The sequence below is a fragment of the Ixodes scapularis genome, unplaced genomic scaffold, assembly GCF_016920785.2.
Source record: "Ixodes scapularis isolate PalLabHiFi unplaced genomic scaffold, ASM1692078v2 PGA_scaffold0__279_contigs__length_252992795, whole genome shotgun sequence".
NCBI lineage: Eukaryota > Metazoa > Arthropoda > Arachnida > Ixodida > Ixodidae > Ixodes > Ixodes scapularis.
This window is the reverse complement of record NW_024609835.1, coordinates 26,135,646-26,160,920: the sequence shown is the minus strand read 5'-3', so window position 1 is coordinate 26,160,920 and position 25,275 is coordinate 26,135,646. Positions and strand designations below refer to the sequence as shown.

Here is a 25,275-nt window from a genome sequence, read left to right as displayed (position 1 = left end):
CCGCTAAACAGACACGACAACGATATACAGTGATACTGATGCGCCGACAGTATCAATGACTCTGCTATCGGCGCAGGCACTTCGCTTTATACTCGAATCAGGTTTCTACGCACGCGATGTTCCTGCAACTTGTGTAACTAAACGCGTACTTTTTTTCTTTTTGTTAACAGCGCGTAGGTTTAGAAAGAAAAACGCTACTTTGTTCCATAAATGTCTAACGCTCTTTGCTCGTTGTGCAGAGAAATTTCTAAATGACTCAGCTGTAATACTTCCTGTACACAACTGTTCGATGATTTCTGCGGTGCTATCGAGAGAATGCCGGTTTACCGACAGGTCCGGTAAGTGGCGCGAGTGTTGATTTGTATGTCACACGTTCACGCCAAGTGCCGGTGTTCATACCACTGCCCTTAGTACACTCTGTTGGTTGTAATACCAGATAAATGGAGTGGCGGCATTTGTTTGCATCTAAAACACCGCGTAGCAGAGAGGTAGAGATAACTTGCAGATACTTTCTTTTTGAACGTGGATAGGTCATTACGTTGTTTCCAATCTTGTTATATTTTTTTTATAAATACAAAAGCGATGACGAATTATTGTTTGTTATTGCTTTGTTTCGGCTTCTACAGGATAACGCTCAATTTTGGGTAAGTGTCAGCAGTTAGAATATTAGGAAGACATTAGCAATGACGTGCCATGTTCGCTTACCGCGTGTTCAAATGACTGCTCGCTATTCGGTTGTCAGCGTCGGTGAGATCCTGACATTAAACTACTGAGTTATTGGTTATCTCTGCTCAGCGGCCAATTTCTTACCGTGAGTGGCGCAGCTAAGTGAGCATCGGATTACGGTGATGGCCGTTCTATTAAATATTACGCCGATGTTGCAGCGCGTTATTGCAAAAACAGCTATATACGAGGATAACTTCTTTAACTGCATCTGTGAGTTGCCGATCTCGATGCATGGTGTTAAAAAGTCGTCATGACCCTTCTTGAACTCTATATTATCAAGGTCTCTGCGTTTCCACTCTCCAAAGCAAACTAAGGCATCACGGAACCTACAGAACCTTGTCTATTGGTGTCTTAAGGAAATTGCGAGTTAACGTGTTTATTTAATTCGTACTGCGGCCCAGAACTAACACCTTAGCCATATTCATGGTCATCAATATATTCAGTGGCGTACAGTAAGGCCATAGATTTTCAATGGAATCATTGTGCTGAACGTAGAATAAAATATGAATGTGGAACCTAGAACAAAACAGCGGACAGGAAAGTGGTGGTTTCGTTTCGAAACCACGCGTCCTATCTGTGCCATTTTGCACTGAAATTCACGGTGTTCCTATTAGATGTCGCGTGGCTGAACCACATCAAAGTCAAAATCACCCAGTTTCACTGTGCACTTCCTGCTTCTTTCCGAAAAGCTGCTCAATTTCTTCCAACGATTTCCCCTTGGTTTCGGGCAGCAGGACCATCACCATGACGAAGCCGGCGGCCATGACGCTCCCGTAGAACCAGAAGAGACCATCTTGTCCAAAGAACGTCAACATGTCATGGTACTCTTTCGTCGTGAGCGTTGCACAAGCATAGAAAAAGCACATGAGTGTACCGGCAGCGAAGCTTCTTATTCTTAGTGGCAGCATCTCGCCCATCAGGATGTATGCTAATGGACGAAGTCCCACCGAAAATCCGAGGAAGAACACACAGAGGGAGGCCAGGGGCAGCCAGCCAAAGGACTGGACAAAGCTCACCTCGTCTCTGATTTGCTTGAAGTGGTAGAAGGCTCCAACCGCGGCCAAGCTGAGCCCCGACACGGCCAGCGAGATAAGCAAGAGTATCCTGCGCCCGAGTCGGTCGGTGAGTACCGCGGCCGCACCTACACTGAGGACCGGAACGGCGTTCATGATTATGGAACTGTCGGCCGCGGAAAGAGTCGACCCGGACATGACAAATACGTCGCGAGTGTACACCAGCAGAACGGCGACTCCCGAAAACTGCTGCAGGAACAACACCAGTAGGGTGTACAGCAGGGGCTTGTAGAGGTAGGGTTGCTTCAGCTCGGACATTCTGAACTGTCCGATATCAGCGACGTTGGCCTTCATAGCTTTGAACTCTTCATCCACGTCGGGCCCGCGGTAGAACTGCAGGGATCGCGAAGCGTCTTCTTCGCGGTTGACCTGGAGGAGCCATCGTGGCGAGTCCGCGACCCATGGTAAAGTCAGGGCCATCAGGACTTCGGGGATCATGCAGGATATCGCGAGCCATTCGTAGCCCATCCATTTTCCTAAAACGCTTGACAAGAGCACTCCCAGTGTGAAAGAGAGTGTGGAGGTAGCGAGGAGCAGACCGCGGATGTCCTTGGGACTGATTTCGGAGATGAAGACGGGAACCGTGAGGGACATTAGGCCCATGGAGAAGCCCCTGACGACACGACCGAAGTAAAGGACACCAGGAACTGAAGCCGCGATTATGCAGAGCCAGCCGGTGGCATTGACGGGGCAGGCAGCCAGCAATGTGTATTTGCGGCCGATGAGCTTGAGGAGTTGACCTGCAAGATTAAAAACAGACTGTCACAATCGTTTAGGGTTAGGCCGTTCCACGTCCTATTTTAACAAAGGCTTTCGCGCTAAACAATAGAAAACAATGCAAATTCACATTCAGTTAATAAAAATAGGGTTTGGCTCAAATCCGTGACGTGATCATGGGAAACGAGCATGGCGCATCAATTGTTCATTCTCTCCGTCAGATGGCAATTTAGTGTCACGCTCAGGTATTAACTAGAAGCAAGCCTTGAGAAATACCTGAGTGTATATTTGCCCCGCTATGCACTCGGAGCAACAATTATCTGGCATTGTTGGATTTGTTCAGATAATGAAAACGGTGATCGATAGGAGTCTCCAATGGTGATGCAGTTTGACTGGTGAAAGGAAGGGACCCCCTTTCGTCACCAGACCGCATGATGATTGGAGTGCGAGACTGTACGTTTCCTTTGTATTCTAAGATTATTCAAAACGCTAAAGTTTGGCTTTCTGGGTGCTCACGAGGGAAGTATACTCTCATGCACATTTCAGAGTCTCGTTCACGTTGGAAGGGTGTCTGACCACCGCTATTTCTTCATGGAGCATGTGTGGCGCAGGTTCGCTCATACTTTTGGCAAACCCGTAAGATGGCGCAACATCGCTAGCGCCACTAAAGCCCCTCTACCTTGGGAAAAGTGGCGCCATTTATTGTTGTAGACATGCTCGAGGCACGTGCCGCACACCGATTCTGGGAACTTCATGGCGTCTGAAATCCAGCTCAGTGCTGCGCTGTGCCGCCATGATCTTCCCAAAGGCGTCACGTGCTTCGTGCATCGACGGACTTTGCGCTACTTTTGGAACATTAAGGGGCTTTAAGCGCCACTAGAGTTCCTCGATATGCTCCCCCGAAGGGGGAGCATATCGAGGAACTCTAGTAGCGCTTTATATAGCTACCGTAGGTAGCTATATAAAGGAACTCTAAGCGCCACTAGAGTTCCTACAGGAGCCAGAGTTGGGCGTTCATCCCCGTAGCGCCGTCTTTCCTGCACGGCATGTGGATCGTGCTCTTCACGTGACTGAATTCGTCGAATGACGGCGCCGCGCGTTCGAGGCGCGCCGCGCGCTCAAAATCAGGGGAACGTACACTGGGGCGCGTGCACCGTCTACTTTCCTGCACGGTATTTGATCCGGCTCCTCACATGAGCGGATCTCGACGAATAGCGGCGCGGCAACGTGTGGAAAACAGAAGCGCAACTCTGGCTCCCATAGGGAGCCTATTCAGAAAATCTAAGCACTACAAATGGCCGATTACCACGACGGACTGATCTGCGTACGGATTGATCACGTGGCGACCTGCCCGCGGTTCGTTCGTCTCTGAAGCGCATCCACATGTGGGAGACGACGAGCAGACGCCACCGAGGACGCACCGAACCTGTTCGCCAGCCCGCAGTGCCGGGAAACTCCAACATCCCACCGTGGTGGCTGTCCAAGAGAGAAATCGATGTTTGCTACCGCTATAAAGAACAGCACGCCGCGGTTACGTACAGATAAAGGCAGAGCACCGCGATAGGCTTCGCGCGAAGAGCCACTATAGCTTTAGTAGCACAAGAAGAGGAAGATGGCCGCAGAGTTGTCGCACAGGCACCAAGGTCCGCATTTTCGCGGTGTGGCGGGCTTAGTGCCTTTCATCTGCAGCGCCATCCTTCTGCAGTTCCCAAGACGCCTTACTGGTGATAGCCAGCCGGTCTCCCAAGGTCCTTATATTTCCTCGGCTGCAAGGGTCTTGCGTCCTCTCCAGCCAGTCAGGCCTAACGGCCACACCTAGCTACAGAACAACTGGACGTCATATACGTGCTCGGTGGGTCATTCTTCTTCTACTGTGTTCCTCCGCGGCACCATCGCCGCCGTCGATCGTGGCCCGTCCATCGCTGGTCATCAGTGGTGACGTTGAACCGAACCCTGGTCCTGGGGCGGTCTGCCGGCGCTGTGACAGGCGAATTCGCGACACCCAAGCTGCCCTACGCTGTGATTCCTGTGATCACTGGTGTCATCGATCATGCGTTTATATGACTCTGCCGCAGTACCGCAAGCTCAGCAAATCTTCCGATCAGTGGCACTGCATCGCGTGCTCTTTCCCTGTCTTTGACGATGACCTTTTTACGGAACCGTCCCTCGATGTAGCAAGCGCCTCAACAGTGTGCGCCCCCGGAAGCTCCATCCCCTGTAAAGCTACTCGGCCTATCAAAGCTGTTGGGCCTGCCTCATATGGCACCAACAAGAGCCTCACACTCTGGTATACCGACTGCCGCAGTGTGAAAAACAAGGTTACCGACTTGCGCATGACGGTGGCAGCATTGCCGCCTAACGCGGTAGTACTGCTCACGGAGTCCTGGCTCGACCCAGGCGTGCATGACGGTGAGTTTTTGGACCTTTCGTCGCACGCTGTATTCCGCAAAGACCGTCAGAGCAGAGGAAGAGGTATATTAATCGCTGTCCCGTCAGGACTCAGCGCGATACGCCGCGATGATTTGGAACATCCTGAACTTGAAGCGCTGTTTCTCGAACTATTGCTGCCACGCGGTACGATACTTCTCGGCTGCGTTTATTGTCCACCTCACAACAAAGAATCTGCGTACAAACACCTTGACGCTTCAATGACCCGCGCAGCGAAAAAGACGTACAAAGACATCCTGATAATGGGCGACTTCAACGCTCATATCGACTGGTGGGGTCATGATGAGGCAGTTCCTGGCGACCGAGTCGATGACCTTCTTCTTGACGCAGTGTCTTCCGCCGGACTCTACCAAGTATGTCGGGCACCTACACACACGTCAAACGACGGCAATACTAGCTTCCTTGATTTGGCGTTCGTTTCGGACATTGCAAAAGTTCGGGCTTGCGATGTCATTCCCGGCCTCACTGGAAGTGACCACTCCGCAATTGAGCTGACATAACTCACCACGCTGCCCCGCACGGGACGGATCGCCCGAACTTTTTGGAATTATGCCAACACAGATCATGCCCATATGTCCCAACTGGCCCACCTTGTTCCGTGGTGTATCACCACCACAGGGTCTGACTGTGTATCAAACTACGACCTCTGGTGCGACCTTGTCGCCGCTATTCAGCAAGAGTGCGTTCCAAGCACCTCAAGTTCAGCGCGACGAAAGCGGTCCCCATGGATGACCACTGATTTACTGAAGATGGCCCGTAGGAAGCGGACTCTGTTTAAAAAAGCTGCCCGCATGCACTGTCCTGTCTTATTCCAAGAACCTAAGCAGCTCCAAAGGCTTCTGAAAACTGCAATTTACGTTTCATTTAACTAACTATTCACGCATTATCGCCGGAAAGATCAAGGACGATCCTCAATTGTTTTGGGCATTCGTTAGTTGACAGCGGTCCACCCCTCACAAACCGTGCCTCCTATCAGGTGATCGCCGCGTAACGGCTCCCCGAGATATTGCCCAACTCTTCGCCACACAGTTCTCGTCGGTCTACGGTAGCCACTCAGGTGACCTCGATGTGGACACGCTTGTTGATGACGTGGAAGCAAGCACCATCTGCCCCACCACTGTACTCTCCACCATTCAGTTTTCTCCTGAAGATCTACAAAGTGCCATTGAACGCCTCAAGTCATCACGCTCCGTCGGACCTGACCACCTTGCTCCCACTTTCCTCAAGCTGCTTTACCCTCTCGTCTCGCATCCCCTGCTGAACATGCTGCAATCATTTGCAGACAATGCTTTTGTTCCGGACACATGGAAGCGGGCTTTCATCTCCCCCATTCACAAGGGCAGAGGAAAATCAACATACTCTGCATGCAACTACCGCCCTGTGTCCATCACGTCTATACTGTGTCGGACGTTTGAGCGCATGATCAACAGTAAGCTGCTTGAATTCTACGAGGAAAACAACGTCCTTTCTCCCACACAGCACGGCTTCAGGAAGAACAGGAGCTTGAAACAGCACTGGCTACGATCATGCACTACGTCAGTGACAACCTTGACCGTGGTATTTCGACTGATATGGTGCAACTAGATTTTAGCAATGCGTTTGACACGCTGAACCATGCTATACTCCTTCGGAAACTAGGAAGGGCAGGCGTCCGCGGTCCTTTGCTTCGGTGGTTAGCTTGGTTCCTTACTGGCCGCACACACCAGGTCCTCTTTCAAGGATCCCGTTCCGAGAGTTTCGCCGTCTCAGCAGGGGTTCCTCAGGGATCCGTCCTTGGCCCTACTCTCTTTTCCACATACACCAACGATCTTTCCCAATCTATCGACACGCAGATAGTCCAATATGCTGACGACATCACTCTGCTTGCACGAACTACACCTCGCGCAAGCTGTCCCAACCTTCAGCGGAACCTGTCTATAGTGCAGCAGTGGTCCGTCTCAAACTGCCTTCTTCTTAACCCATCCAAGTGTGCAGTCATGCGGGTCAGTCACAGCCGCAGCTCAGGAGCCCCTTTGTACACTGTGTCTGCAATACCTCTTACATTGGTCACATCATTACCAATTCTGGGTGTGACGTTTACCCCTAACTTAAAATTCTCTCTGCACGTTGCCAATGCTGTTGCCAAAGCCCGACGTCTTTTGGGATTTGTGACACGAGTTTCCAAAGCGTGCGGTCCTACCACCTTCCGTGTACTATACACCGCGCTCGTTCTTCCGCATCTCGAGTACTGTAGTGCGGTGTGGTACCCCTGCCCACATCAAACTAATTTGGTTGACAGCCTGGAAAGCGTGCAGCGGCGTGCTACTCGGACATACTTTACTCGCCAACACAATCCTGCGTTGCCCTACGCCAGTCGGCTTAAGGATCTCAAATGGCATTCCCTGGCTCATCGAAGAAGAGTCGCCAGGGTGGGCCTTACCTGCCGACTTCTCGACGGCTTGCTCAAAGGGACGTACCTTGCGACCATCCCAAGGATTAACAAGAGATCGGGACAGCCTGAACTTATTCGAGCGCGTACCAAACGCCACAGTTCCTCGCCGATCTTAGCCGGCATCGAGGACTTCATCTCGGCCCCGCTCAGGATACGTTCGCCGCTTCCCCAGGACCGTACTGAATCTGTGTCGATGTGTCGCTTGTTTTCAAAGCACCTACAGCAGCAGGCGTCATAACAGTGGTGTAGTGTAGTGTGTGTTTGTGTGTGTGTGAGTCAACTTACTCTCTACATTTCACCCTCATTTTTCTTTTAAAACATTTTGGGTTACAGCCCTGTGTACAAATTTGGTATACGTGTGCGTGTGTTTTTTTGTTTTTTTTTGTCACATCCTGGGTGGCGGGCTGGCAGGCGCACTCGCGTACGGGTTTCAACCTTTCTGCACAGCCGTGCACGCCACTCAGGATCAGATTTTTTGTATGCAAATAAATATTATTATTATTATTATTATTATTATTATTATTACTATTATTATTAATGACACAGGCATGGTTCTGCTCGAGAAGGCTTCGGCGTATAAAAGAGACGAAGTTCTGGGCTTGCAGAGAGGTGTTTGGAGATGTCTTTGTGAACAACACACACAACCACAATCACAAGAAAGGTCTTGCTCGTATAACTGCTGATTGGACGTGCAAGAATTATCGCGGCGTGCTAGACGAGTTTTGATGGAAGCTTCTTGACATGAACCCGGAGGAGTACCGAAACCTGTGTCGCGTCAGCCGGGCAAAGTTTCTGCAGTTTCTTTCACGCGCGGAACAATGATTTGCGCGACAAAATGAACCAGCGAATGGACAAAATGGAACGATGCGCCATTCTTGTTTTAACCGTTCGCAAAAAAAAAGAGAGAAAACATTGTATTGCTACCAGACAACACGCTTTTCAAGTTAATCTACCACGTAAAATCGGCGAGTTAAAAGGCGCTCGACTTTATCAGTCTGCAGGTGTTGACGCTGCAGCTGTTGACCCTGCTCGTTTTTGTTTAATTTTTCCTGCGACTTCTATTGCGTGGGCAGAAAAAGGGACGCGTGTTTCATTGATCAAAAACGTCAGGGATTTGTTCAAGGCAGTATTCAGGCTAAGTACGAAAATTGTTGCCCACACCCCTTTAAAGTGATACTCTAAAGCAGCTCAAGCAGATCCGAGCGTGAGTAGCAGCGTCAACCGGGCCGTGTTAGACGTTTTCCCTCTTTTTTTTACCAACAAAAAAAAAAAAAAAAGAAACGTTGTTTTTTTTCAGGTTTTCTTTGTTTTTGTTCGTTTTTTGTAAACTACATTTATAATTAACTTCGTTAATTTATTTACTTATACGATTTTTGTATGCCCGACTAGCGCTCGGAAAGGCCGTGTAGATACAACGCGGAACGTGTGTTTCGATATGTCTTACCGCCAGCGAGGGCACCGACCATAGCACCCATGTTGAGCACCGAGCCGAACCAGTCACCCTGGTCGTCATTCAGGCCCATGCGCTGTCGGAGATCGGGCAGCGCCGACGATGAGTACCCGATGGAGAAGCCGTTCGACATGGTCGCCATGGTGGCCGCAAACACGGCCAGGTGGAGCCGGCGACGGCCGGCTCTTCTGCCCGCGTCATAATCCAGCGAACGCACAGATACGCTGGGGAAGCTCCAAGACGCCGAGAATGTCGTCTGTTCCAAGAGTCTCGGCGGAATGAGCGGAGTCTTCTCGGTCATGTTTATGACGTCCGCTTGAATTGAATGCAGGTCTCTGAAAGCAACGTAAAAAAAAAAAAAAACAAAAAAAACCGGAAAATCAGTCACGACTGTGCGCACCAAAACACGTCAACCACAACTCCGTTGCACGTTAAATTCGACCACAGCCAACAGTATCCGATCCGATGAAGTCAATCTGGCCGGGCTGAAAATACAACGTCACGGCGCTCCACCTACTTCCCCCTTCCTTCCCCTTCCCCCCCCCCCCCCCCCCCCCCCCCCGCTTTTACATCCCACTCCCCATCTTCGCCCGAAAGAGAGCCAGTGACAAATGCCCCCTGTGCGTGTACACTATTGGCTCTAACTTTTCCCCCTATTATCTTCATCCAACGCCTACACAAACACATTATTGTTCGTTCGCAATCATCTGCTGACCCGATCACGCACATAAACATCACCGTGTCGCGGCGCATTCCCTGATTAGTTTATCCGGCGATAGCGAAGGCACGAACAGGACGATCGCCGTGACGATGAAACTTTGTCGCGGCTTGATTAGTGCACGCCGTCGGATCGTTGACCGTGGTCGGACTGAGCTTGATACGGAGTGCGAGAAAGATAATCGCGCTTTTTCAAGAACTATCTGGGTCTGCGAATGCGCAGTGCTCTCATATCGCCAATCGCCGATCTTCCTTTCATCCGATTGGACAGCGAGTGATATCGCTCCCCGCCGGCCACGCGACGCAACCTAAAGGGCGATTAAAGGTCGATTCGCACACTCGCGTTCAGCACTACCTAGCGCGAGGGTTGCTGTGGCAACTGCTCGGTTGGCTCCAACAAAACGGGGTAAAAACCGGTTTTGTTGGAGCCGACGCAGCTGTCGCCGTAGCAGCCCTGGCACTCGGTCGGAATCGATGCAAGTGTGTGAATTGCTCGTTCACACACTTGCAACCGAGTAGGACTATAGGGTGCCTACATGTTTCCGCCGCTCCGCTGTTTAGGGTGGCGACAACGTTTGTGGTACCTGTTGCCGAGAAGCCAGTTTTGCCTACCTCGTTACCATGGCAACCTCCGCTGATTTCGTCGACCTTTTTGTCTCACTCGCCGGTCGTGCGCTCGGACTACGCCGCTAATCCTCGATAGGGCTAGGGAGCGCTCACCGCTCTTGTTCCGACGGCGAGGTTTCGGAGTTCAATGCCGGTCTGTGGCGTTCCATTTTGTCGCGGGAACTCACTTTTCGATAAAAGCAACGCACACTTCCTGCTCGCAACTTCACAATATGAAACACCCGAAGAAAGAGAGCGACAGCCACGGACACCGCCATCCCGCTGAGCCTCCGACATGAACGGAGACGGAAGTGGCCTCACAGTGTTGCTGGTGTGTCGAGACTACAGAAACTCAACGTTGTGTACGTTTAGCGAGCTAAGAAGTGGGAAAAAATGGCGGTGGGAGAGGATCTGGGAAAGAGTGAAAAGAAGTTGGCGCCACCCTAAAGCGGAGCGGAAACATGTAGGCACCCCAAGTAGGACCGACTGATACAAAACCAGTTTTTAAGCCTCTTGCGGCGACCTGCTGCGTAGCAGCGCACCGGGTCCTACGCCGTCGCGAAAGGCTTAAAAACTGGTCTTGTCTCACTCAGGAGACGACAATGACCCTTTCGCGCTCGTTGTTTATTGTTTGCGATAAGAGGACGGCTCTCAGCGAGGACGGCGGCGGAATCGCCCTTTTTGGCCGGTGCAGTGGGGTAATGGCGGGGTGTATTAAGGCTGGTTCAGACATGTGCAACGAGCGCGTTATCTACGACTGCGTCCGTTGCAACCGGAGCGACCGGAACGACCGCTCTGCGCCGCGCGTACACATACCTGCAACCACTGCAACAAGCGCAGCGGGTCGTCAGCACGGCGACCGCTTCTACGCCGCCGTCAGCTGTTTCAGCGGTGCCTCTAAAAAGGGACGCATGCACTGCCACGCAATGCCGTAACAGAATACAGAAAGACAGTTTTCTATAGCCTAAAGCTTTATTATTACTTTTTTTTTTCATGATAGGCTTGCAGGGTATAGTGGATGAAAAAAAGAAAAGAAAAAGATGCAGTACGCCGTCTTGGACGATCGCGACCCTAATACACGACTTTGCCAATAGTGCAAGTCTCGCCACACGCCTTTTCTACGATTATAAAAAACGATGTATTCTTAGCAGCGATATAGCAACGTAAAAATATGATTTTTTGATCAGAGAGACGTTGCGAGCGTTCAGGATTGCTAACACTAATCACTTTTCTCCGGTGATGAAAATTCGTGAAAATTCGCATCCTTTATACAGTACGCGCCAGTAATGCCTTGAACTTGAGCACACGCTTGAAATGCGCCAAATCAGAAATCCGGGCGATGCTCGAGGACACAAATGCTTAGAAAGCACCACTGTATCGAAGTAATCAAACACGACGACACGGGCGTTTCTGCTGTCTTACGAGTGCCGCCACGACATCGCCGCACGAGTAGGTGGATATTCCCTTCTAACGTGCTGGGTTATAGCGACACACGACAAAAATTCAGTCAAGGGTAGCGCTTTTACGCGGAACGATGAGCTTCCACCACGCCGTCCACGTCGACAATCACCACCGGCGCCATATTTGCAGATAGAAGGAGCCCGGCACGACCGACATGCAACGCGCACGGCCACTTCTCCTCGACCTGTGATTGGTCGCGACCAGGTCATCCGAGGCAGCGCGAGCGCGCCGCATTTGCTTTTGCTTATTTAGTACTTTCCCTAGTTAGCTGAACCGCCACCGCGTTTTCTAGCGCTGTAGCTTATAGGAACCCTCAAACAGTATTTGATCGTCGACTTTTTTTTGTGGTTTCTACACGCTAGTGGTCCCGGAAACCCAGTGGACAACGAAATAGTTTAAAAATATTAGCGCATCATATTTTAATTTGACAACTCAGAAACACCTCCTCCGACGGTGGCGCCGCGAGGTGCCGAATGCGCGCGCATAACGGCGCTCCCTTTCACAATACGTCACATTCTCTTGGTTTCGTGATTGGCGAGAGCCGTCCCAGGAATTTTGAAGCGAAATAAAGTATATCACACGTTAACTGTCATTATTTCTCTAACAAGTCCTTTTTATAGAGCTACTAAAGTTGCAAAGTAAAGTTCAAAAAGGGCGAAAACAACGCCTCGTCGCTCATGCGCGCCTTCTAGCGGCGTCCGCGACGTACCATCGCGAGCAGACGACAAGTGATCCGTGCAGACAACGCGCATCGTATTTTCACTTATGCGCCCCCGGTCCCAGTCAACTAAAAGCAGTAAGAGGAGCCAGGGGAACCATTATTTTCTTTTAGTGCTGTGACAGACTTTTCACGGTTCGAGTGAAGTGCGGCGACGGGACCCAGCTTATATGGTGCCCGACCGCTCACCAGTTTGTACCTCCTACTCGCCGAGGTGGCTCCGGTGGCGGAGTTGCGGGAGACGAGTCTTCCGCGGCTGTCGACGCGGACTGAGGCAGAGACGCGTCGCGGCGCTTGCGTGGAGTGTACTCGTACGGCGCGACGCCCAGATCCGCATTCAAAATCCGATAAGCCTGGTAAATTCATCGATGATGGCAACCCGATCCCAAAGCTACTATGGTTACAGCTAGGCCTAATGGCCGACGAGCCGACCGGGCCCAACTGGGAGAGAGAGAGAGCGGGCTGAGGGGCTATCAACCAAACTCGCGTCCAATTGGCCAACCGCTTTGCTCCAATCGCTAAAGTGTTTCATTTTACGTCATGAAGCGGAATGTTTTGCGTATTTAAAGTTGTTTTCTGAAATATTTATTTTGCTAATAACTCACAAAATATTGCGAATTTCTGTAATATTTTTTTCCTCTGTGTTCCTGCTTTCATGGAGCTCCGTTTCAGCGCGAACTTCAAACCGGTCAAAAAATTGTTGGTGGGCCCCTTTAACGCACTAGCAGACGCTTTAGCGTGTGTATCTGTGTGTGTCAGCTCCACGACCAGCGACGTTTTGAGGATAATCGGCTGTATTTTAAGGACTTTTCTCATCGTTTTTGCGATTGTACGTCTGTTAAAAAGCTACATGCTGGTCTAGATTACATTCTTCTCTGGTCAAAAGATAACAAACTTCCCCTAAACTTGAACCAAATGCGCTACCATGCACATCACTGCCTCGCGCCAACCTACGACCCCTCCAACACTTTTCCCGAACCGAGTGGAGGTCCCAAGAACTACGGATATCCACCTCCTATGTGTCATCATCGACCAGCATTTCGATTTCCATCGCTGTGTCCAAAACGTCATGTCCGGGGAAAGGTTACTCCTTGGCTTCGCCATTCGGTCCACGAGAGCCAGTCTCAATGTCCCCATATTGCTGTTCACAGTACTGGTGTTGCCCATCCTGGAGGTTTGCTGCTCGGTGTGGGATTAAGCAAACAGGCAACTTGTTGCCTCCTTCGAGTCGGTGCAACGTCGCGCTTCCTACCTTATTATGAGGCGCCAACTTGGCCCCCGAACACCATCCTATCGAGCACTGCACCTCCTCCGTTCAGTTGGAAGGGACCCTGTTTAACGTCGACGTCAAGTAGCGACCACGCGGCTCCTAGCTACTTTTCTGCTACCGGACTCCTTGCTTCCTTTTGCCTCTTCCCTGCGGCGTACTCGCACTGGTGGACTGCAGCCCCTTTTAACCCGTACACTTCGTCACTAGAACTCCTTCGCGCCCCGTAAAATGCAACGTTGGAGGACTCCCCCCCCCCCCCCCCTCGCGCCAGTCACCAGCTCATTACCAATCAACAGTCTTACTTCGAACATTCACCAAGAGTGTCACGGCCCGCGCGTGCGGAGCATCTCACTCGATTTTTTATTCCGATCACGGCAGTGGGTTTCAGCAGGCGGACTGGATGCACCACTCGTACACCAGTAGGGTGTACACTCGTGCACCCTACTGATGCTTAGCTCACAATACTAACTATTCTGCTCGAGAAAACTGTATTATAGTGACTCATTTTAACCTATTCTATACACACTATGTGCTGGCATCATGGCTTGCCTATTAATCGTGACAAAAATAATCTGAAACCAACGTTATTTCCAAACGCTCCCGTTGCCTTCCATAGCGGACGCCGCGCTTTTCGTGTTGAGCTAGTGCGGCGCCTCGCGGAACATTCGGTCCCTCCAAGCCGTTCACGTGATATTTCTTGGCCCGCGCGCTTTCATAGGGAAACGCGGAGTGACCTGGTCGGCCCTAATAAAGGCCGTCGTGGGTCTGTCGTTAGGGTTGTTTCGGTTGTTTTCAACGCAGCGGAAAAAATTGGGCTCGCTCCAACTCCTTGCGACGTGAACGACACGTGCGTGCGTCCCTCCGTCGCTATGGCAACTGACCGTTGCAGACCCTTGCAACGGTCGTTTCGGTTGTTCCAGTCGTTGCGGTCGCTATGGGCGCATGTGTGTGAACCCTTCCCTGTTCACGCTGCTTCGCGGTGACAGTCTGTGGCGGTACATTACGAGGCGACGCGATTGGCGCGGCTGACGATAGATATTCGGCGGTAAACAAAAGGTTAGTTTTGGCGGCGAATACAAACCCTAACACCGCGCTGTGGAGCGATAAGAGCGTCGGGCCGCATGACGATAATCCGCGTGTAGAAGCACAACGCGAAGATAGTGGCGTCGGTCCCCGATAAGGCCGTAAGCAGCCTAGCAGTCAACCCTGCCACCAAATCTCTCGAGGCGGTATCTCTTTCTCGGATGAGGCATCTGTGTACGCCTGAAACACAGGCGCGCGTTTACCCGCCTGGGGGCATTCGTGACGTGCCTCAAGCATACCTCGGCAAACCTCACTCATGAGGGCCCTCACTCACCCTCACTCACCCTCATCTTCACAGGTGAGGTGAGGGTGAGTGAGTTTCTGAACCAGGAAAAATCATGAGTGTGAGGGTGAGTGAGGGCAGTGAGGGCCATGAGGGCCGTGAGGGCCGTGAGGGCTGTGAGGGCTGTGAGGGCCGTGAGGGCGGTGAGGGCCGTGAGGGGTATGAGGGCCATGAGTGGCGTGAGGGCAGTGAGTGGCATGAGAGGCGTGAGGGCCGTGAGGGCCGTGAGGGCGGTTAGTGCATGAGGTGGTGTGAGTGCGTGAGGCCCCCTTCATATCGAGCATCTTTCTCAGCAATTTTGGTGTTAATGGCGGGTTGTTCTCTAGCTTTCCCTATAATCGACACGAATTGCTGAGATCGGGTCCGGCACGAAATAAGCAAGCAACTCGGAGAAATTCGAATACGTTTGAAGCGGCTGCATCTAATCAGGGACGCAAAATTTTCACGTGATACCTCGTGCCGGTGATGATGACACCGAAAGACTTAGTTCTCGTTTGAAATCGATCGTTTTTTGGCAATAAACTGTTTCAGAAAGGTGCATTGGTATTCTTAACGGGATTTAAATGCATAAAAACACGTTTATAACGCGTAATTGTGTCTAAATAGTGCAAGAAAAATAAAATTTTATGATGACGATGGCAAATTGCAGCAATTGGTTGCTGCGTGTGATCCCGGGCGGCGCGTGTTGCTGGTGTTGCGACGTAAAGTTTCTGGCCGAAATTGCCCCATCTGAAGCTGGCCTGAGTGGCGTGAGGGCCATGAGTGCGTGAGTGGCGTGAGGGCGGTGAGTGGCGTGAGGGCGGTGAGTGGCGTGAGGGATGTGAGTGGCGTGAGGGCCGTGAGGGCGGTGAGGGCCGTGAGGGCCGTGAGGGCCGTGAGGGCCGTGAGGGCCGTGAGTGGCGTGAGGGCCATGAGTGAGTGAGGGGCGTGAGGGCCGTGAGGGCGGTGAGGGCCGTGAGGTTCAGTGAGGGTGAGTGAAGGGCTGAAGGTGAGTGTGACTGTGAGGGTGAGGGTGAGTGAGGGGCTGAACGTGAGTGTAGCTGTGAGGGTGAGGGTGAGTGAGGGGCTTAGGTGAGTGTGGCTGTGAGGGTGAGGGTGAGTGAGGGCGACTTAAAATGCCGACCTCTGGCCTCAAGAAGGGCCAGTCAGGCAGGGGCCCCGGATTCGCCCCATAGATTCACTCTGTAAAGAAGCAAATATACTCTTCCCGGTATGGCTTTCTGTCACCGAAAGCAGCTCAATGGAGACGTGATCCCATTCCCTCTTCCGTTGGCTGATCTGATCATGAGACGATAAGGGATTGGCGCTTGGAATCCATTGCGGTGTTCGTTTAGGCTTTTCCGAGAGTGGAAAGTTAAAATGTTACTGACAGTTTAAGAAATTCACGGCGTGGCGGGTTGCGAGCATCGTGTTATATCGCTTCGGAGGTAACTCGATTAGAGCACCAGTTGACAAAGACCCCGAAGAGCAAATCACAAAGCTTGAGCCCTAATGGTTCACACCCTTCATATTTTAACCCGGCAGTGACATGAGTCCCTTGATTCATGTTTGACGTTATGGCCGGCGAGTCCTCCATCTTGTTGCTCCATCTTGCTCCAGCTTGCTCCATCTTGTTGTGTATGTTATAACCGTGCCACACAAGCAACTCGAATGCCATTTACAACGAATGACATTTGAGCGGACGGCCAATCAGCGCGCGACACTCCGGGCGTGGCGCATTCCACGAGCGACAGATTGCGAGCTGATTCGCCGATCACACAAATGTCATTCGCTGTAAATGGCATTCGAGTTGCCCGTGTGGCAAGGGTATTAGCCGGGTCAGAATATTGTTTGCTTGTGCGAAAAATCAATTCCCTTCTATAGGGGGTATTTACTGGACGCCATATTTGAGAAAGATGTTTAGAACGCATGAGTGAGTGAGTGAGAAAACGTATTTATTAAAGGAATGGTATACATCACGATTTCTTGATAAAGTCATCCAATCGTGACGGGGGAAGGGGATTATGGGAAGGATAGGGGGAGGAGGCTAAATGTAACAGGCGATCCCCGATGAGCGGACGAAACTAATCAGGGAATCGAGAATGTGTTTGCGGTGCGGGTGCTCGAGCCTGGGGCGGGCCCAGTCCTCGTACGTAGCTGGTCTTGCCACTTCAGGGAGTGAGTTCATGGCGTCGTTCCGATGCTCTGCGACCCCCTCGCACGTCCAGACGAGATGGGTGCACGTGGCTGGAATCCCGCAGTGCATGCAGAGCGGATCAGGACCGACGTTTTCGGGTGTGGACGGGCGGTGAAACCTCGCCAGCCAGATGGGGTAATTGCCGTCTTCGTTTGAAGCCTGCGTATGCAGACCCGTTCCCACCCGCTGTAACCAGGAGGGACAGGGTCTTCATCGGGTGGGAGAAGGGCGCCGAGTCTGAGCTTCCTGGCAGCCCTCTCCTCTTTTTTGATCTCTTCAATGTCGGGTGGGAAGCCCGGGTCTTCTTCCACGAGGGGGGGACCGTGGCCAGGTGACGGCATAAAACCTGCATGTAGCTGCGCCCTCGCGGCCTCGTTCGCCCTCTCGTTCCCCGGGACACCTTCGTGTCCGGGGACCCACGAAAGTACGATGTTGACTCGCGGACGAGATTCAACAATGATGCTCTTGATTTGTTTTACCACCGGATTTGTGCTGTTGCCCCGGCCGCATTCTTGCAGAGCTTCACGGGAATCGGTGAAGATGCGTGCTTCAGTGACTGTTCAGGGTAGCGTATGTGCCGCTTCTTGGATGGCGTGAAGCAGCGCTAATAACTCTGCCGTTTTCGGGCTGCTGGTTTTGTGCGTGATGCCACTCCATGTGGTGTTCCTGGAGACAGAGTGCCATGCAACGGCTGAGCGGCCCGCGTCGTCTCTGGCACCATCTGCATACATAACTTCGGCGCCGGTCAGTGAAGTTATCTCTTCGAGGTGTTTGTCAGCCGCGTGCTTGCGCCTTTCTTTGTGTTCCTTTCCTTGATTCTTGGGTACTGGTTTGATCGGGACTACAAGCTCGTTCTCCCATGGCGGAGATGGAGTTGGCATTGCTGCTGTTTTTGCGAGGAGCTCATGTTTCTCGAGTTTGGTGAGAATGATTCTGCCCGGTGGAGATCTGGATAGGCGATTTTCCTGCCCAACGACCATCTCCTTGGCAATGTCACGCAGAGTATTGATCTGTGCGGCAGCCTCAAGCTGTTCAACCGGTGTAAACTTGGGTAAGCCTGTAATGACTCTCATTGCCTTTCTGTTGAGTACTATCAGCGCTGCTTCTTGGGTCTTGGTCAGGCGCAGGTAATTCAGACCGTAGACGACCTTAGAAACCAGAAGAGACCTGACGAGTTTCTTGAGAAGGTCCTCTTGGGCACCCCATGCCTTGCTGGTAATTTTCTTGAGAAGGTCGATTCCTTTGTTCCACTGAACTTTGGTTTGTTTGAGCCAGCTTGACGCGCCTCCAGATCGGTCGAAGGTGACGCCGAGAATCTTTTGGGTGTCAGTAGACTCAATGTTGGCGCCGTTCAGTTGGAGGCGAATGGGGTGCTTCGGCTCGCGTCGTGTCTTGGAAACGACCATGTACGCAGTCTTCTCGGTGGAGAGAGTAAGTCCGGACTGCACTGCGAATGCGTTGGTAACGTCAAGGGCGCGCTGCATATTCCGCTGTTGGGTTTTCGCAAGGCCCTTGGTAGTACAGAGCGTGACGTCATCGGCATAAATGGTAAAACTGACGTCCGGAACATCTTGCAGGGTGAAAGCCAGATCCGCCATCGCCGTATTAAACAGCGCGGGGGAGAGTACCGCGCCCTGCGGGACTCCTACGTTATTGTGCTTCCACTGGCTTCTGGTGCTGCCAACGACGACTTGGAAGGATCTGTCATTGAGAAACGTCTTAATGAAGTTAAGGAGCTTCCCCTAGTGCCCCTCTTTTGAGCCGCCTCGATGACCGTCTTATGTGGTATAGAATCAAAGGCCTTTTTTACATCTATAGAAATGACAGTGCGGGGTTGCGCCTTGAACTGTGGTTTGAGGAAGATATCGTGTTGAAGCATGGCGAGGCTGTCCTGCGTAGACAATCCCGGCCTGAAGCCGGTCTGCATGGGGTGAAGCGCATCTCGGGTTTCAAGGATCCACGAAAGCCGGGCCTGAACCATGCGCTCGAAGATTTTACATAAGTTCGAAGTTAGCGAGATAGGTTTCAAATTTTGGATTGAGGTAGGCGGTTTTGCGGGCTTGGGTATGGGGAGGACTGTCGATTTCTTCCAGTCGGCCGGGATCTTGCCGCAATCCCACACGTCGTTGTACATCTGCAGGAGTTCTTTCATGTCCTCTGTTGGCAGGTTCCGAAGGGCGGTGACAGAGATGCCGTCTGGGCCAGGTGCCGTATTGGTCTTGGCGGACTCCAGAGCTTCGATGAGTTCGCCCAGCGTGAAGGGGGCGTTCTCCGGTTCCTCGACATTGACCAAAACCGGAGCGTAGATCTCAGTTCCAGGTGGCGGGGATTGTTGTGGGAAGAACAAACTACCGGCTTCGTTGGCTAGGTCATCTTCCGACAGTCCGAGGCGCAGGGCTAAGTTGCTGCCAGTGTTGCGAGCCTTGGTTTTCCTCGCGAGGCCTTTGTAAGTCCGCCAGACCCGGCGCAGGCCAGTCCTCTCACTGAATGAGTTGCACAATTCCCTCCATCGGTTGCGGAAGAGTTTCAGGGTGCAGCGTTTGGCCCTGGCGGTTGCCAGGTTGAGCTTGACCTTGCGTCTGAGTGTCCTCTTTGTCCTGTATGTCATTAGAGCCTATAGTCTCGAAGCCCAGAGATTCGTGAGGTGAAGATCCGGCGTCGGGGTACCCTCCTTGACTTGGTACGTGGTTTTGGAATGATTTACCGCTTCCACAATTCTGCGATCCAGCGGAAGATCTCTGAGGCTCTCCATGTTGGCACGAAAGGCATCGCACTTGATGAAGGTGACGGATCTCTTGGGAGATTCGCGTAGCAGGAGGTCTATGCGGATCGGGAGGTGATCACTTCCCATAGGGTCAGGCAGCGTCTTCCACCTAACTTTGAGGTTCTTGGAAGCCCACGTGAGATCGCGTGATGTGTCCGTTTTGGAGTCGTGCTGCGAGAGCCTGGTGTGAGCCCCTTTGTCGTTGTATAGTTGCAGGCGGAGTGCTTCGCACGTGGCCTTGAGTTCTTTGCCTCTCGTGTTTCTGATTTCGTACCCCCACAAATTGTGCATGGCATTGAAATCTCCAGCAACGACGGTGGGCGTCCTTGGGTCCACTGTTCTGCGCAACCAGGAGAAGTCGTTTTCATTCACCCTGGGTCTAATGTACACGTTGATCACGTCCACAATTATAGATTCCAGTTTGAGTCGCACCGAAACAATTTCGCGGTTGTCACTACAGTAGGGAACCGTGTCGAGTTGTGCTTGCGGAATTGATTTCCTGACAAGAGTAAGCGTCGTGCATCGAACTTCACTATGTCTTAACATGCTCGGTTGAGAGTAGATATTATAATTGCGGACCTTGACATCCTTGACGTAGGCCTCCTGTAGCAGAATCACGTCAGGGGCTTCCTCCCGGAGAATTTCGAGTCTAAGCTTGAGCTCCGCGAGCTTGGAATGCAGGCGTCTACAGTTCCACTGCATGAATAAGATCTTATGTTGTTTCTTTCGCTTTCGGAAATGCCTCTAAGGGATGTCTGAGATGTCGGCGTTAGCGTCCATGTGGGTTGACTAGAGCGTATACGAGTCCGCAAAGACGATCTACCTTATTTTCGAGGGTCGTGAATCTGGCCTCAAATTTCTTAAATTCTGCCCTGGAGATAAAAGGCCCCGTGGGTTCCGATATCCTCAGAGGGACGCTCCATGCGTTGGTGCTTTCGTGCTTTGGTTTCAGTGGAGGAAATTGAAACTGCGACGTCAGCGGTGGGGGAGGAAAAGCAGCCGACGTTTCAAATTGGGGTCCAGGGCCCATGGAGCCTTGTCGGTCCAGGAATTCTCTCTCAGCGTCGCGCCAGGGCTGTAGTCGCGAACCGGGTTGCTGTTGCCTTCTGACGGGAGGCTTGCGTAGAGGGCAGTCATTGCTCGTTGCTACATGAGCACCACCACAGTTAATGCATTTAGGTTGGAGGTTGCATCCCATGGCGGGGTCGTGCTCGTGGCCGCAGCCGGAGCACCGGACGGCGTCCTGAGGGCAGACGTCGGCCTTATGGCCGAGTGTGTGGCACTTGTAGCAGACGAGGGGTCTGGGCCTGTACGACGACACCTTGAAAGACTCACAGGCATAGCGTACATATCTTGGAAGGGTCTGACTTTCGAAAGTTATGAGCACGGTTCTTCCATATCGGCCGATAATCCTGGCTGCCGAAATTTAGTGAGTTCTGCACTCCAGCTCCTTCATCAGTGACTCCGGAGTTTCGTCGTTATCGTGTCCCCTGAGGTAGATGACCCCCTTCGTTTGGGCACTCGACGTGGCGACGTATGGCTTCATTTCCAGCGCCTTTCCTTTCTGCTCAATGGTTCCAATCGTGAGGAGCTTATCAACCGCCTGCTTATTCCTGGTTGTAATGGCAATCGTATTCGATTTCTCATTTACATGAACGGAACATTCTTTGTCATCAACACTTGTTCTAGTGATGGCGTCTCTTATATTTTTGGTGCCGATGTTGAAGACGTCTTCCCTACAGATGGGTTTTAAGACGACCGTGTAGTTTGGTGTTGATGGCGTAGAGTCGCTTATCTCGTAGTATCTCTGACGTTTGCCGCGTCTGCGCATTTGATACCACGGTCTAGCCACACCTGTTTCTTGCTTCCTGTCTTCGTCCATGGACGCTATGTGTTGCTGACTCGCTCCAGCGCTGGAACTGCCTGAGAGAACTTCGCTGCAACTAGCCGACGAGTTTCCCGTCAAGTTTTGGCGCTTGTATTCTTGGAAAGCGGCCCTGTTCTGCATATACTCATTAATGGCAGCCTTGTTCTGCACATACTCGGCAATAGCGGCCTGGTTCTGTTGAAATTCAAGGAAAGCTTCCTTGTTCTTCATGTATTCCGTAAGATTCGGGAGTTCTCGCTTATATGCAGAGTAAGCTTGCAGTTCTTCGTCCGGTACAGTGTAAACGAGCCTTACCTTCTTAGCAGGTGTCTCCTCGGGGTTGCTGTCGGGCAGGTAAGGGTGGGCTGAACTCGCCATGATCTTCCTTCTTTGTGGGTTCAGGATCTTGCCAGGAGGGTCGGCTTGCGAAGGTCCGTAGGGGTCCACTGTCCCTCCGGGAGCGGGAAAATCCCGCTCCCAGGCTGAGGAGGGTGGCGGCGGTTGTTCAGCCAGCTGGCCCCGAAAACATGGGACCAGGGCCCAGAAGTTATTAGAAAACGCTTTACAAGGCGAGGAGGCTTAGCAGAGACGGAGCGGTGAAGATTCGAAATCGAACGCCGTCCCAGCAGAGCAGACTCGATGTCAGAGCCTACCGCTCATTCAGACTGGAAGCGGATCCGCGTTCGCAAAGCGGTTGCGAACGCGGTTGTATAAAGATCCAGTACAATTGCACGCGCACTCGATGGCATAGAGTGCGCGTGCAATTGTACTGAATCTTTATACAACCGCGTTCGCAACCGCTTTGCGAACGCGGATCCGCTTCCAGTGTGAATGAGCGGTTAGAGCCAGCACCTTCCAGAACGCATGCTCAGAACGAGCTCACGTTAATAGCCTGCTAGGACCTGCAATCTTGATGGTGCGGAATGCAAGTTGCAAAAGAACTGCGGAAGCTCGCCGTCAGCACGCGCTCAGCAGCCGCGCACACAGATATGGCCGCCAGTGAATACTCCCTATACTCCGTTTCATTTAATGTTGTACCGCATCGAAGGCTCGAAGCGCGAGCTCATAGTGTTAATAGAAACTGCCTTTAATGCGCGAGAGCTCGTGCCGCCAAAATGTGACCCAGAGCAAGGAGCTCGCGCTTGCCTTTCCAGCGGTACGTCATAAGGTGAAATAGAGCATAGTCAGTATTATCATGCAGAACATCGTGTCTGTATATTTTTTTCTGTCAATGACACCTGTTTATGTAATACAAACCACAAAATCAAAACTCTCGAAGAAGTGCAGTATATCAAATGCCTTAGTATTTATCCGGTGGAACGAATAAAACATGAATTAAGAATATTTAACTATAGTCGGTAATAATTATCTCGAACTCGACGAACCTAAACACAACAACCGACATCTCAGAGTGTTTGTTTTGGTTCCATCAAATAAGTAACAGCGCAGGAAAACAACGCTGTTCGAAAATGCAGTATTGAAGACGCCAATGGGTGCATAAAGTCCGCGCTCCTTTACTCCTACTCCGACGCTCCGGGTTTCATAATCCGAGCGACTAAACGGAGCAACGCGTACGGGAGCGCGACACACCGAAACTGTCGACGAGCCGTATAAGCCACTTTCGACCGCACGGTTATGACAAACCCGGCATCTCGTGGGCATACGGGTGGCAGAAGCCGAAATTATTTCGAAGATATATTAGTTAAGGCCTCTCCAAAACAACAGAGCGTGAAAAAAAAAAATATAGGGAGAAGAACACGGTAACGTTAGAAACTTTCTAAGAATGTTTTAGTATCCGTGAAAGGTTCAAAGACTCGCTTCGAGCACATATGCAGAAAGTTACCTTAAAGGGGTACGGAAACCAAATTCTGGAGCTCATTTCTTTGTTTCAACACGACGCAGGTAGCAGCACAACCACAGAACATAAATATTGCGCTAGAAAACGCAAGAAAACATATTTTAAAGTGAATTAAACGATAATCAAAAACCACCTGGTAGTTGGTTATGAAGCTTCAATGGAATGTCGTGACGACAACATGCCTCTGAAAGCAGCGCCGCAGCGGTATGTCCGCTCACTGGTATAGATTGCCTAGGCCTGAACGCAATACCGAGGCGTCTTGGTGGAAAGAGCCAAAACGAAGTGAGCCACCTTGGTTTCAGCTCTCGCGCGACGTGCAAACGCGTGCTTCGGTTGTTCTCAGGTTTGGTGCGCGTGCTGGCCCCGCGATATCTACAGCCCTTGGGTACTTCGACAAAGCGAGATTGTAACGCGTTGACGCCTCCAAGTGGCAAAACTCGTCACTACGGTACGCTTGGTCGTCCGAGGCATGATGACGTCAAGACGTCTGCCGGATCTCCCGAGATGCATCGCGCTCCTCCATGGCTGATTTTGAAGCGCTCGCCAAAATCGCGGCATTTAGAGCATAAAATATAGCCATCCGCTCAAAATACGACCGTGCGATTATTCATTACAGGCTTAGCTGATCATATTGAACTCATTTCTTGATGTTTTCTCTATATTTCAAGTTTCGATTCCGTATCCCTTTAACAGATCTATTTACTGGTCATGCATGCTGTTCAGATTAAAATAACAGACGACATTCTTGAACTCGCTTAGGCGACGAAGGCAACCATCAGATGTTCCGTGGTTCCGTCTTGGAGCGCGAGACGGAACCTATCGATGGGCTACGCCGATACCGGCACGCCACCTTTTAATAGATAGCACGTCTACTCGTTTTCAGACGAGATGCATGAACACACCTTTTCCGAAACGATAACTGACGTTTCGGCTTTCCTATCGAGATATCTTTATTCGCTGGGGCTGGGCTAAGCATTCTAAAAAGGACAGCGGTCCGACTGTATTCTCATCTCGACAACTTTTCTGTCGCTGTATTACCGGCCCGCTAGTTTGATAGATGAATTCGTTTTCTGGTGAGATGCACGAACAAATCTTTTCCGAAACGCTAATTGTTGTCTTGATTTTCAAAACGAATCGTTTTACCTGCCGGATTAAGCACTATTCAACTGAAAAGTGAAGCGGTCCGGCCGCGTCCTTCGTCTCGACGGTCTCGACAAGGGCGCAGCCATCTTGTTTGTGGACGTTACGTCACAGAGTCGCTCGCGCTCCGAGATCTACTCGGTGCACAAAGAGCGCGCTTGAGTGTCAGTCTCCGGCGGCCCTCCTGTCCGTTTAGTGAACGGAGCGCCAAACTCTCGCGCTCCGGAGCACGGCCTTAAAGGGATGCTGAACCGAAATCTGGATTCCACAAAGCACGCGGCAAAAGCGTGCAACGAGATGCTACAAATACCAAATATCACTCATACAGCGATATCTCGAACGGATGACCGTATTCTTAAAGGAGCTGTGCAACAATATTTGTACTGTGCACAAATACCGCTTAAAACGGATCCCTAACGTTAATGACCTATGAAACACGCGTTCGTTTTTCACCCCACGCAATAGAAGTCCCAGAAAAAAAATTGAA

General features: G+C 51.5%; 1 protein-coding gene across 1 annotated transcript; it reads right to left on the bottom strand.

The window, feature by feature from the left end:
* Window positions 1-1,004: 1,004 nt before the first annotated feature.
* LOC8052521 (facilitated trehalose transporter Tret1) lies at window positions 1,005-9,429 on the bottom strand. Its single transcript, XM_040210068.2, has 3 exons — window positions 9,416-9,429; window positions 8,840-9,180; window positions 1,005-2,539 (listed from the first exon to the last, which is right to left on the bottom strand). The coding sequence occupies exons 1-3, from the start codon at window positions 9,427-9,429 to the stop codon at window positions 1,374-1,376; spliced, it is 1,521 nt and encodes a 506-aa protein (XP_040066002.2). The 3' UTR covers window positions 1,005-1,373.
* Between the last annotated feature and the right edge of the window lie 15,846 nt (window positions 9,430-25,275).